This window comes from Choloepus didactylus, chromosome 1, assembly GCF_015220235.1.
Source record: "Choloepus didactylus isolate mChoDid1 chromosome 1, mChoDid1.pri, whole genome shotgun sequence".
In the NCBI taxonomy this organism is placed as follows: Eukaryota; Metazoa; Chordata; class Mammalia; order Pilosa; family Megalonychidae; genus Choloepus; species Choloepus didactylus.
The window spans coordinates 216,397,518-216,412,139 of NC_051307.1; the positions used below are offsets into that span (position 1 = coordinate 216,397,518).

General features: G+C 41.9%; 1 protein-coding gene across 14 annotated transcripts in view; it reads right to left on the reverse strand.

The window, feature by feature from the left end:
* The window catches only part of CADPS (calcium dependent secretion activator), a 495,698-nt gene that overhangs the window by 247,156 nt on the left and 233,920 nt on the right, over positions 1 to 14,622 (reverse strand). For all 14 annotated transcript variants that reach the window (XM_037799564.1, XM_037799562.1, XM_037799591.1 and 11 more), the window contains exon 5: positions 3,620 to 3,853. In XM_037799564.1, coding sequence (XP_037655492.1) covers positions 3,620 to 3,853 — 234 coding nt within the window. The remainder of the gene's footprint in view (positions 1 to 3,619; positions 3,854 to 14,622) is intronic.

The following is a 14,622-nucleotide window of genomic DNA, read 5'->3' on the forward strand; positions in this document are numbered from 1 at the left end:
GGAGGATTGATTTAAAAATCTGAAACAAATGACCTAGATCAGAGATCTGCCATGAGCAAGGTATATGAACAAATCATTCAGTTGTACTCCTTAAAGAGGTGATGTTGACACACAGGAATGAAAAAGAGTTATTTCCTTAATGGATTTGATTCAAGGAAGTGAACCAGGATTTGTAAGTCACAGTTCTGTTACTTAATTGCCCAGTGGTTCTTACCCTTTAGTGTGAATTAGAATCACCTAGAGGGCTTGTCAAAACACAGCTTGCTGGTCTCTCCCCCGAGTTTCTGACTGAGTAGGTTTGGGGGGAGTGGGGGTTGCTGAGCTTGAGGCCTTGGATTTCTAACCATTTCCCTGGTTGTGCTTTGCTGCTGGTCCAGGGCCCACACTTTGAGAACCATTGTCCTAGCCATGCAATATTGGGCAAATGATTTCAACTGGAGGCTTTGTTCCTTTCAAATCACTTGCACATCAGTTTTCCCATCTGTAAAGTGGGGGTAATGATATGTCCTATCTTTCTCTCTAACTATGTGAGAATCAAATAAGACGATGTACGTAATTGGAAATTTTTACACTGGGAAGAGTCATACAAAAAGAAACAAACTGGATGCTGTGTGGAAAGAGTACACGTTTTAGAGTTTTTAAAAAAACAAACTCTGAGGTCAGTTACTGAATCCACATCTTTACTAGCTGTCTAATCTTACGCAGGTTTCTTAACCTCTCTGAAGCTTGGTTCCACATCTGCAGATGCCTCAAAAGATTATTGTGAAGACTGAGATAATGTCAGCAAACTACCGGGAACATGGGAGCATTCTACAACTGCCCGTTGCTTTTCATCAGAGCACTGCCCACCAGCTCAAGGCTCTGCCCTAGGCATCCTGGCTCTCAAGTCTCCTTGATGCAAAGTTAACTGCTCTTCACTCTCTTTTCCAGCCCTGCAATTCCACAATGACATAAACTCAGTCTTGCACCAATTTGCGAATGCAAATCCTGGCCCTGGTGAGATGACAGCCCTCTTCCTCTTTTGCTTCCCTTCTCTGTGGCCCTCCTCCACAAAAACAAAAACAAAACAAAACAAAAAAACATTCATAAATAGACAATGATTTTTGCTGGCAGTTTGAGTATGATGTGCAATTTGCTGTTCTAATTAAAAATTATTTGGAAACCCTAGGGCATTTCATTGTGTACTTGTATTTACAATTTAAAGGCTGTGCCCAAACTATCAAAATGTTTCGTGTGCTGCATCGGCATCCATCTAACCTTGGCCAAGCCACTGGCCTCGGTGATGACCTTTGGCCTAGTGAATAAACAGTGTTTCCCCCCCCCTGGGGCCAGGACTCCCCAGAGCTCAAACCCACATCCACTGGTCACCCCCCACCCCTCCACCGCCTCACCTAGTACCCACAGGTGGTCCCAGATGATAATCTACCCATCCCCACTGCCCTTGGACCCCCCAGTCCCTTTCCCTTTTCATGCCTGTTTGCTTTAAACTAACTCATACTCGACTCCCCCACCCCGGGCCACAATAAAGACACAAGCCCAGGGGTTCCTCTTCCTCTGCTTGGGTGCTCCCCACCTGCTGCTTGAGCCACCTGAACCTACTGCATTTTCTAGCAACCCTCCAAAACCCCTCCTCTGACCTTTTCTCATGCATTTTTCAGGCTCAGTTTCCCATTTTGTCAGACATGATCTCACTGGGACCCAAATTTAAAATCCAACTTAACTAATTCAAAACAGCCTGTTTGAATCATATACACAGGGGAGTGTGATCAGATTTGCCTACACTGAAATTTCATATAATCAGCTGGATAATATTGAGTGCTCATAAAGAATTACAAAATTCAAAATCTTCACGAAAATCAATAAGCTGCTTTTCTCCCTTTCTTTAGGAAGACAAGAGGCAGTAGGCAATAAATTGGCACCTCTAATAGGCAATAATCAAATTCAAAGACACCTAAGAAAACGCATTCAGTCCCTCAGGTGGCAGTATTAAAAAAAGAAAGCTTCTGTGAAATTACACTGACGATTTTTTCACAAACCAAGAGCTCTATATTTAATTGAATATTGCTCTCCTGACTCAAAATACATGTGAAAACACTGTAACATGACTATCTCAATTCAAACTGAGCACAGAAAAACAAATTAGCAAGCCTTAATGATATTCTAGAAAATTAATTTAGTCTTTACAAATTCTAATTAAATCTACAGAAATCTGATCTGTTCTCTTGTCTCCCCAAATATAGGGTCATTATAAAATCCTTGTGCCATCTTGAGCTTTAATAAGTTATTAGTGGTTCTCAAACTTTAGAGTATATGAGAAATAACTGGGTAGCTCATTAAAATGAAGTCCAGGGCTCTACTCGCCTAGAAATTCTTTTGCTTTTTTTCTTGACAATTTTATTAAGGCATGTTTTACAGAGCATATAATCAACCCATATCAAGCATACCATTTCATGATTTTTGGTAAATTTCTCAGTTGTATGACCATCACAAATTAGTTTTAGAACACTTTCATCTCCCTTAATAAGATCTCTCATGGCCAATTCCTACCCTCTGCCAGAGTAAACCACTGTTTTCTGATTCTATAGATGTATCTTTTCTGGACATTTTGTATAAATGGAATTATACAATATGTGGTCTCTTGTGTCTGGTTTCTTTCACTCGGTATAATATTTTTTGAGGTTTGTCCATGTCATAGCATGTACTCCTTTGGTTGTACAGTAATCTTTTGCATACTTCTGTATACATTCTGTCTAGTCATTCACCATTTGATGGGCATTTTTGCTATTAAGAATAACGCTGCTATGAACATCTGTGAGCAAATCTTTGTGGGGACCTCTGTTTTCATTTCTCTTGGTTAGATACCTAGGAGTGAAGTTGCTGGGTCACATAATTGTTTTATGTTGAACTTTTTGGGAAACTGTTTTCTGAAATGGCTGAACCCTGAGAGGTTCTGGTTCAGTAGGTCTGGATGGTACCCAGGAATCTCAGATTTAACCAGCTTCCTAGGTAATTTGGATGCAGGTAGATCAGAACCACCGTCTTAAATTGTATGTATGATAAACACAACATGTCAGTAGAACTTATAGACAAATTTATTGACCTGCAGAGCATTCTGTCAAAATACTGGCCCAAATACTGGGTTCTTACTTTGAGTGTTGAGATCTACTAACAAAGTCTCCACCACACCAAGGGACTCTCTACTGTGCAGCCAAACAGGAGAGATGACGGGAAAGAAAATTGACAACTTCCCACGAAAATGAGACCAGAAGGATTCCATCACATCTGCAGTGCAGGTTGTCAACATCTAAGACTTCCTACATTGCGTAAGATCTTTACAAAATCCTTGAGCACCATTTTAAGACAGGGGAAAATAGAAACACCTTGATAATACTAGTTTAAACTCAGTAGGTGGTTCCTGAGATTGCATTTCCTTACAACCAAGTCTGGGCTCCCGGAGATGGGGAATCGCTTGCTGATTAGCTGACCCATGCTTAGCAATCTGTTATTTTAATAACTGCTCCTGGAGCGGAAGAGGGAAAACAGGCTGACTGTGATGAATCTAATCATCCATGTCCCGCTTGCTGTGCCAGGAAACTTTCAAGGGTTTAGGGCTTCTTACCTCCAAGGAGAAAGACAGCACGACGTCCGACTTGGAGAGCTGGTTTTCGCTCTCCTCGCCCATGTCGATGATGGAAGCATTGTGGCTGCGTTTGAGTTTCTGAAGCTTGAACTCGCCGCCTTTGGACACCGGCATGCTCTCCAAGTTGGCCATGAGCAAATTGACAGAGGACTTCAACTCTTCAATGTACATGTTTTCCATTTCTTTGGATACAAACTTGGGAAATTTGCGTTCCTTAAGACAAAGAAAAGCATGAGCAGAGGAGTAAGAGAGAGCTGATTTACATGGAAGGTTTTTGTCTCACAGCCCAGAGTTAAGATAACATCTACTACTAGTGGTATTTGCCCACATGTTGTGGTATTGTGCTAGAAAAATGTTCAGCCTAGTTGAGTAGACAGTTGCCTGCTTTCTAATTACTTACAATCTCTAACAGGTAAGAAACCCATGTATAAACATACAAAAAGAAAGAATCAAATGTTTTATTACAGTTCTATTTTTCCCCAGCTTTCTCCAGCAAATCTGATTTGTGGGAAGAAAAATGAGGTGATATTTTTCAAATCTGGTTTCAGTTCAAACAGTTTTTCTTTCTAGCAAAATGCAGTGAGCTATTTTTAAGTTATGGAGACAGATACCCTAATTCTGGGTATCTATAGAGATTTTCTCATGAATAATTCAAAAGGAGTTCACTTGAGATTTTCAAGCATTGCCTATGGCTATTTCAAAGAAGAATAGTTACTGTTTTCAAGAAAAAATTGAAAAAAATTAATAAGTGATTAAAATTCCTTAGAAAAGAAGATAAAGTAATTCAGTATCAGAACTGACCTCTGTTTTTCCTTCCTTGCTTATGTTTTTGGTTGTAATTGCAAAGTGCTCTAGTCCTGCCATTTGTTTCTTTGTACCTCTAAATTATCTAGTTGCGTTTAGTATTATTGAGATCGATCACGTTCTCAAAGAATTATTTCCCACTTGAAACATGAACTTGCCTTTCCCAATCCCCTGCATAACTGATAGGGTTGGGTCAAGCTATTTTGTTATAAGAACAGGAGATGGAAAAATTAAACACAAATTGGTTTAAACAACAAAAGGAATTTATTGGCTTGGAAATGTCCCAGGGTAGGTTCAGCTTCAGGTAAAGCTAGAATCAGGCTCAGATGATGTCAACACAACTGAGGTTTTCCTCTGAATCTTGGTTTTATTTCCTCTGGGTTGGCTCCATGCTCGGTCTGGTTTCACTTAATGTCACAAAATGGTTGCTAATGATATCACACCATACTATTGAAAGGTAGAGTAAATATCTCCCCTTCTAACTCTTGTGAAAGATGGAGAGTCCTTTCATCTCAAAATTGTCTTAATTCAAACTGACTGAACTGGCTTAGGATATGTAAAAACGTGGAACCAATTTCTATGGCCAGGAATATGCTGTACTAAATTGCTTAGGTATGAGTTACACCCTCCATCACTGTGCTGGAAGTAGAACTCTATCTGGATCACCAACTTGCAGATCTGGAAGCTGAAGTATTTTCCCAGAGATCAATTAAGGTATGAATTCTGGGTGGCAAAAAATATGATGTCTAGTACATGGGCACCTGACTGCAAGTCAACCAACCAGTCCTATTAACTGGTCAGCAATTGACGAGATTCATTCTTTCAGACAACTAAACTGAGAGACACTGAGACTGTAATTGTTTTTGGAGCTGAAACAATAAGATCATGTGTACTCAGGGTTTGTTGTTATTTTGGACCAGGTAATAGCAGAATAAGACATTTACATGAGAAATGAGAGAAAAGAGGTAAAGATAGAGATGGGAGAGAGCTAGACAGAGGGAAAGAGGGAAAGAGAGATCTTGAGAGAAGAAGCTGTCTAGAGTCACAGAAAAGAGCTTTGCATTTTGTTGGTTTTCTAATTTCCACAAGGTCTAGTTATTCCTCCTGAATTTGGGTTCCTTGAGATTCTCTTATCTTCCTTTCCATAACTCCTTCCTAACCACTAGCTAGCAGAAGGAGACTTCTTTCTTGCCACCAAGGAAACTTGACTCATTTACACATAGTGGCTTGGGGATGCTTTTGTGTTTTGCTCATCTTCTTTCTACTTGAAGGTCTTCATAAGCATTGTTCCCCTCCCCCACCCCACCTCCCTTGGTAACTCTCAGCCATCTTCTAAATTTCAGCTTCGAAACCTTACTTTCCTAGTTTGGGAACCCCCGTTGTATAACATCTCGCTTACCTCCTTGGTAACACTTAATAATAATTACAGTTAATGAATCAAGTGCATAATTTATTTGTTCAATATTTGTCTTTCCTGCTGTGCCATGAGACAGGACCATACATATCCTGATATCCCTGAGTAATCTCTGGTTTCTAGTACAATGTTTGGCACATCATACACATTTCATATATATGTGTTGAGTGAATGGATTATGGCTTGTCAAAATGTCCATATTAAATATCAATGTCGCTACAACTCAGCTGTGAGGAGGAGGTAGAGAGATGATAAATTAAGTTCTGGAAGAACACCAAGGCTGCTTTTCTGTGTAAATGAGTGTGGGGGACTAAAATTCACCCAGCAATTTATGAGTACCAGTTCCTTCTTGAACCTCTTGGAACAATCACTTACTGCTCTGAGGTCGGGCTCAGGAACTGCATGGTGCTTTCAAAACACACTGTGGGTGACTGTGAGGAGAAGCAGGGTGAATGCCACTGAAATCAGAAGACAGGTTGATGGCCTTGTCAAGATCTAGGAATGATTCAATGCAAGAGAATTCTGAGGAACTTATTTCTCTAAAACTCCTCCACAGTCAGCGTGCTTTTCTCCTTCTTGGACTCAATCAAGGGCTACTTGTAAGTCTCAGAACTGGGGCATCCTTTATGAAAAAGGCCAGAGAAATGTGAGGATTTGGCTGCTGGACCACTGTTCACTTGGAAAACATTCATTGCCACCAGTGCTGAGCCAGGAAAAGAGTTATGCACTGGGGGTGGTCATGATGAAAGGCTGTGGACCTGCCTTCTGGAGCTTACAGCTAGTGGGAGAATGGTCTGTAAAAGAAAGATCAGGGTACATGCTATCACAGAAGTATATGGGAAGTGAACACTGCCTGAGAGAATCAGGGATGGCTTCCTAGAAGAGGTGACCCTGAGATGGAGTGTTTGATGGATGAAGAAGTTTTCCAGCAGGTTGGGTTGACTGATAGAGGGCCACTGCTCGTCAACTTCACATGGAAAGTATTTCAAGCTAACCATGAATCCCAAGAAGGTCTATTCAACTGTAAGTGGTCACAAACTATTTCCCCTTCTTGTGTGAAACATGGCCTTTCTTGAGAACAGAGGGAAGAATAAGCTGGCTTAAGTCATAGTCTGAGTGGTCCCCAGGCTACTTGAAAGTCTGCCAAACAGCAGAGTTTACATCCCACAGTCTGAGGGTTGTTACAATGACCTGTCTCTTTTTCTCTTCACACTGGGGCCCAAACTTCAGGGATTACCTGGTGTTCTCGGGGGGACTGGGTAGGTGATATCTCTGATTTTTACTGCCAGCTGCCAGCTTTGCATTTGCCGTAGGGATGGAGAGAAAAGGTCTGTGACTTGAGTACTTTCTTGCTAATCAGCCTTCGGAGACTACTACCAAGGACAGTCCCTTTTATCACATCCATATATGGAACTCCTTTTAACTCCACTGTCTTGAAGTTTTGGAACAAGACAGAATGGTTACAGGCAACACCACTCTGACCTAGAATCACAGCCCACCAAACTTCATGCAGCAGAACACTGGAGAAATCCAAAGAATGATCACTCCTCCTAGAACTTGGACAGTTCCTAACGACATCATAAAAAGAGACTCATAAAACTGAAGTCTGCAAGGGAAAACAAAGCAATTTTTTCTGCTCCGGGTACTTAAGCCTTGAGGAGAAATAGCATTCTGTCAATCTAGACCACACTTCTTGAGTGGTTTTCCGCGGCAGGCCCATTACAAACACATTCCAAAGCTGACTTTGGGCCAAAGCAAGGAAACTGTCGTCGTCCATCTCCATTGCTACTTTTCCAATCACAAAAAGTAAATTAGCCTTGAGAAAAGAATTGTTTATTCATATTGCTTTATGAGAAACATGGCAAATGGATGAACAAAGTCCTCCAAAGAAAATCTCCACTGGCCATTCATTCTTGTTTGGGCTGATAACATTCCTCAGTGGGGATGGCCTCCCAAGGACACATCCCGTCTAGGTTATTTGTAGTTGGCCACACTGAGAGCTTTTTGGAACATATGAGAAATAGCACGTGAAAGTACTTTCAGATTCCTCAGCCAAGTGCCCTTTTTTTCTGTCTTTGCATTTCTACCGAGAGTGGATGAAGGGGAATGCATAAAAGCTGACAAGTCCCCACCCCCCTTCCCCCTCAGAAACAGGCTCCCTGGACCCCAGGCTGGAGTCAGTGGACTGGCAGGCGATCAGAAGGAGAGATGGGATGTGACAGAGGACACTTTATAGACATGGGAGCTCAGAGATGGTGTTGCAGCTATTCAGTGCAACCCCTCAAACACTTGCTGGGCTTCTACCATGTGTCAGGCCATGCATTTGTTACCAGGGATGAAACAGTCAGCCAGGAGGTGACAGTATTGGAGGGGGGGGGGGTCCAGAAAGCAACCATTTAGACATCAGGTGACACATGAAGTAACAGAGGCATGCTCAGAGGACAAAGGGGCACCAAAGAACCTTGCTCAGTCCACATTAGTGAAACAGACTCAACTATGAATCCTGGGTCTGACACTTCCTGGGGAGTGTGACTTTACACAGGTGTCTATACCCCTCTGAGCTTCAGTTTCCATATCTGAAACGTGGAATGATAATAAAGCTCATAGTTATTGTGAGGAGTAAGAGAAGAAAAACAAAAATAATTTTTGAGCACTGATTATAGATATCAGGCCCCATGCTAACAAAACAACAACAAAAACATTTTGGTGTCTAAGGTAAAGATACTGATGACAGCTGGCACTTACTGAATGCCAGCTAAGTACTGGGCCCCTAACCAAGTCCTCCCAACAACCCACTGAGGCAGGCACTGCTTTTTTAATCCCTATTTTCTAGAAGAAAAGGAGGCACAGGTATTAAATCAATAACTGGTCAAGTTAAGTCTGCAACCCAGGAGGCTGGCTCCAGAGCCCATGTACTATCAGTGAGGCAGAATGCAAATGCTAACAGTGCCCAGATGGAGAAGCTCTGCAATGGGCCCTCTCATCCTGTCGTGCTCAGCCGAGGGCTGGTGACAGCGGAGTCCACCACAGCAATGGCCGTCCGATTATCATGCAGTCAACTTGGACTGTGTGAGGGAGGCTGTGGGGTAAAGCATAGGGAGTAACAGGGAGGGGAAGGGCAGGTTAAAAGAGAGGAAGAAGGGCCTGGGAGTGGTTTGCTAAAATCAGCACCACAGGCTTTAGGAAGTATTTTTGTTTCCTGAATTGGCTTCTTTACCCAAACTGGTCTTTAAATGGTTTGGTTATACTTTCTCAGCTCTTACATGTTGGGTGAACTTCCCTTCACTTGAATGAGCTTTAGAGGACCTCCCTGGCATTTAGATAATTCTTTGAACTCAGAATCTCCTGGGTTTCTGGTCACTGCACAAAAAACCACAGTCATGGTGGAGATGCTCCTTACTCACCTTCTTCAGGCAACAAATGGAACTAAAGCCCTGCTGTGTGCCTGGGAATGGGGCTCCTTCATGATGCAGGGCAAATGCCAGGTGCAACAAAGTTAGCTTGTCATCTGGGGGCTGACATCTTTCTCTGGTAGGAGAAGATTCCATTTCCATCTGATTTTCGACAATGTGAGAACAGAACTTTTGCATCAGGGTGATATTTGGAAATTATTTCTCTCCTGGGCCATATTCTCATTGATGTTTTCAACAGGGCCATGGTGTGAGATGGTAATTTTGCCCCCCAGAGAATTGGAAAATTCTATATTTAAATAATAGCTTGGAAAAACCAGTGGCTTTTCACTCTCAGACCTCTGCCACTGATACCACACAAACTGTATTCTTTGTCTTCTATAATTAGCTCCAGTGTCTTGGAATTTTACCCCAAAATGTGGCCAAAAGAACTGGCAGATATTACAGCAGTGCTAATGCCACAATCTGCCTGCTTAAGCTCCAATGTCAACTTCTGATCACGTATTTTAAATAACAGACTTAATTCCTGGTTGAAATATGAGGACACTTTAATGTCAACATGAGAGGATTTGGGGAAATGTTTGAACAGGGATTAAAAAGTCTTTTCTACCAGATTAAAAAAAACGCATTCAGATCTCCTCTGGAACTTTGAAGGCAGCTTGTCTGAGATTCACAGTGAGGGCTTGCGCAGCCGTGTCTGTCTGATGACTCGTGGTATGCTGTGGGAACGGACTGATAGATTACAGTGTGGGAGGGTGGTAAGGGAAAGCTGCCTTACTCTTGTCTCCCTGGTTTCCTACAAAGAGAGGACAAAAACGTGCCTTTCAGCAGAGGCATGTGCCCATGAGGCTGCTGCTGGTAGAAGGAGCAGGGTCCCTACAACCTCCATTCCAGATTCCAAGGAAATAAAATTAGACAGGATTCTGAATTGTAGGACCTGGGTCTGCCTGACAGTGTTGCTCCATCTTGGGCTTCTGGATAAACTGAACTGAACACATGGAAAATTTTAGCGGAAAAGAGAAAGCAGTGTCCTGGAGCGACCAGCAGCATGGAGAGAGGCTGGGGAGGGAAGGGGCAGTCCTGGTCGGCCTGTCCTACTGCCTCTCGTCTCACTACTCAAAAGAAAGAGCATGAGGTGCAGAGTAAGAGGACTGGGCTTTGAGTTCAGTTCTCCACTTTCCAGCTGAATGAACTCTGGGCTTGCCACCTAAGCCCTCTGACATGCCCAAACTGGGGAGAGTCATGTGTCTAAATGAAGAGTATATAGGTAATTGCTCAGCCAGTGTCTAGCACTTTGAATAAAGAAGTGGTTAGCAGAGATAGAGAGAGAGGTCTGGGTGGTTTGGGTGTTGAGAAATAAGGTGAAGGACTGGGAGAAGGGCATGTTTTATCCCAAGTCATATTAAGTTATAGGGAAAATGAGGGGCTGTATTTGGGAAGGCATTTGGAAATGGGATGTGCCTATTGGTTGAGTGCAAATTCTTCTCATTAGTGACCTTGGCTGAGTTCTCTAATGTCTCTGCTTCAGCCTCCTCATCTATGAAAGGAAATGGGATAATGACAGCACCTTTCTCACAAGGCTGTTGGACAGTTAAATGGGTTACTGAGTGTAAAAGGCTTAGGAGAGTTTTGCACATAGTAACTGCTATATAAATGTTAGCGATTACCACTAATAACTATTAGTACATCTTGGGTCATCTCCTAATTCATAATGACCACCCAACCCACACCCCTACCCTTTAGGTGCCATCCTCACCCTCACCCAGGGGTACATCTGCAGCATCTTTGTGCGCAAGGAGACCCCCACACTCTTTCCACAGGGGATTAGTTGATTGTACCAGGGACAGGTGCTTAAACAAAGAAGGTACAATCAGAGGCCTGATTCTTGAACTGTGAATTTGAAGGGGGTGGTGAGAAAAGGGGAGAGGGGAGAGAGGGAGAAAGAGAGTGGGAAGCTAACAGGCTGCATGATTCCTATTTGGCCATGGAGGAAGCATATAGATCTTTGAGTCAGTCAAGTTTCCCACCTGAGAAGCAAAGAAAACTGGTCTGTGTAGAAAGAAAGAATAATGAGTGGGACACACAGAGATGAGAAATGGAGGGAAAGCCCCTGGTACTTTCCCTGGTGGATTCTTTCCTGGGTTCTGGCTGTACCTTATCCATGGGGTTTGTGAGATATTCCTCGATCCCTAGAATCAATCCTTTGTTTTACATAAGCTTCCTTGAGTTGGTGCCTTGTACTTGCAATCAAGAGTACTCTACCAATCTTTTAATTCAGAGAACAGAATGAATTATGCATGATGGAAGACATCTATTCCTAAGAATTTCTGGTTATGATATTTACAGGAGCTGAGCCTCAGCCATATGGGTTGAATTGTACACCCTCTCCAAAACTGACTGTGATGTTGGAAGCAGAAAAATCAGGGCATGCTAAAAAAAGATAAGCAGAGGTACTTTGTTTTAATATTTCTTCATGAACTAGTTAAAATCTGAGATCTTGACATTTTATTTAATTTTTAGCAGATGAACTATTTGCCAATTTTCCTCAGTATTAGGATGGTTTAGGCAAAGGGAGAATTTATTTTTCTTAGAATTTAACTAAACTGAGAGAAAAGCAGCTATGAGTATTTGAGATGTGCTGTAAGTGTGAAATGCATACCAGATCACGACGACTTAGTATGAAAAAAGAACGTAAAATATCTCATTAATAATTTTTATATTAATTACACGTTGAAATATTTTGGGTGTATTGGGTTAAATAAACTGCATTATGAAAAAAAGAAAAAAAGCAGATATGAGGCTGAGGTTTCGGATTGAAACATGCTAAGGACTGTCAGAATATTCCCTCTCTTTCTCTCCATGTGTTGGCTTCGTTCTTTCATCTTCTTTTCTCTACGTGGAAGAACTGAAGTATGGCTGCAGATACCTTTCTACCAGTGGAAAGATATATCCCTGTTGGCCCCCAGTCCACATGTCCTGAGAAAGGAATTTATTGGTCTAGTTTGCAGCAGGAATCTATTCCTGGACCAATCGCGTGTGGCTTGGGCAGGCTGGGGAACTGTGATTGGTCCAGCTTAGGTGAAGAGCTCACTCTAGGACCAAATAATTTAGGCAAGGGGGCTGCTGGCATAAAAGAACGTTGCAGGAGAAAAGAGCTGCAGTTTCTAGGAGAAAAGGAGATGGCATTGAGAGACTATCTCACGGAATTCCACAACACCCTGAATGTTTGTGGAACCTCCATATTCTTCGAAATTATTCTCCATTCTCTGTGAATAATAACCAAGATTCCCTGCAGTCACCTATTTCACTGACCAAGACAGCTTAGTTTTTAAGTTGTTAATAATCTCTGACTTGATTTCAGAATATCTAGAGGTGTGGGTTGGGGAAGAGAGTTCTTTGATCTACTGCTTAGAAATGAATATCTTGGCTCATATATAACAGTTCTTTATCTACAGTCTTCTCTAAAATTAAAATTAGCCTAACACTGGTTTCCTAAATTACAACGTTAAGCCTCAAAGCACACTAAACAACAAAATAAAGGTACCATGAGCTTGTTTTTGAAGTGAGACTGTGATTTTATTTAAATGAGGATGAATACTTACTTGTTGGAATGTTAAAGGCAGGGGAATGGACTCACTGACCTCAGGTTTCTGGCTAATCTGCTCAGAGGAGAAAGTGAGTGTGCAGAAGTAAATCCTAAAGTCTTTTGATGTTTACTCCCACATTAAGCAGGATTTTAAAATGTAAGAGCCTTTTACACTACCTGTAGCCAAATCCATAATTGCATACTCTATTTAGTCACCAGACTTGCTTGACTATAAACTTTGACAGTATCCAAAAACAAGATACAAATGCAAAACATTTCAGTAAAACTGCTTGAGCACAAACAGAGGGATTTTCATGAGTCTTGGAATCTCTCTTTGGCTTCTCTTCCAGTGGGATTCCTTTCTTGGTATTCAGGTTCTGGGACGCCTCTCTCCAGAAAGAGGAAAGTCAAATACTAAGCTCTCCTCTGTGTCTATCCTCCCTGCCATCCCTATAGCCCCCTATCCACATGTGCACACATGGTCTGTGGCCTCAGTAGGAACCAGTAGGGTCCTATCCGTATTTTTTTTTTTTTTAATCATTTTATTGAGATATATTCACATACCACACAGTCATACAAAACAAATTGTACTTTCGACTGTTTACAGTACCATTACATAGTTGTACATTCATCACCTAAATCAATCCCTGACACCTTCATTAGCACACACACAAAAATAACAAGAATAATAATTAGAGTGAAAAAGAGCAATTGAAGTAAAAAAGAACACTGGGTACCTTTGTCTGTTTGTTTCCTTCCCCTACTTTTCTACACATCCATCCCTAAACTAGACAAAGTGGAGTTTGGTCCTTATGGCATTCCCAATCCCATTGTCACCCCTCATAAGCTACATTTTATACAACTGTCTTCGAGATTCATGGGTTCTGGGTTGTAGTTTAATAGTTTCAGGTATCCACCACCAGCTACGCCAATTCTTTAGAACCTAAAAAAGGTTGTCTAAAGTGTGCGTAAGAGTGCCCACCAGAGTGATCTCCCGGCTCGTTTTGGAATCTCTCTGCCACTGAAGCCTATTTCATTTCCTTTCACATCCCCCTTTTGGTCAAGAAGATGTTCTCCATCCCACGATGCCGGGTCTACATTCCTCCCCGGGAGTCATATTCCACGTTGCCAGGGAGATTCACTCCCCTGGGTGTCTGATCCCACGTAGGGGGGAGGGCAGTGATTTCATCTTTCAAGTTGGCTTAGCCAGAGAGAGAGGGCCACATCTGAGCAACAAAGAGGCATTCAGGAGGAGACTCTTAGGCACAAATACAGGGAGGCCTAGCCTCTCCTTTGCAGCAACCGTCTTCCCAAGGGTAAAACTTATGGTAGAGGGCTCAACCCATCAAACCACCAGTCCCCTATGTCTGTGGTCATGTTAGCAACCATGGAGGTGGGGTAGGCGAATACCCCTGCATTCTCCACAGGCTCCTCAAGGGGGCACTACATCTTTTTTTTTTTTTTCCTTGTTTGTCTTTTTTCTTTTCTTTTTTTTTTTTTAACTTTCCCCTCTTTTTTAAATCAACTGTATGAAGAAAAAAGTTAAAAAGAAAACAAACATACAATAAAAGAACATTTCAAAGAGACCATAACAAGGGAGTAAGAAAAAGACAACTAACCTAAGATAACTGCTTAACTTCCAACATGTTCCTACTTTACCCCAAGAAAGTTACATAATATAGCAACATTTCAGTGAACTTGTTCCTACTACATCCATCAGAAATTAACAGACCATAGTCATTTCTGGGCATCCCCAGAACGTTAAATA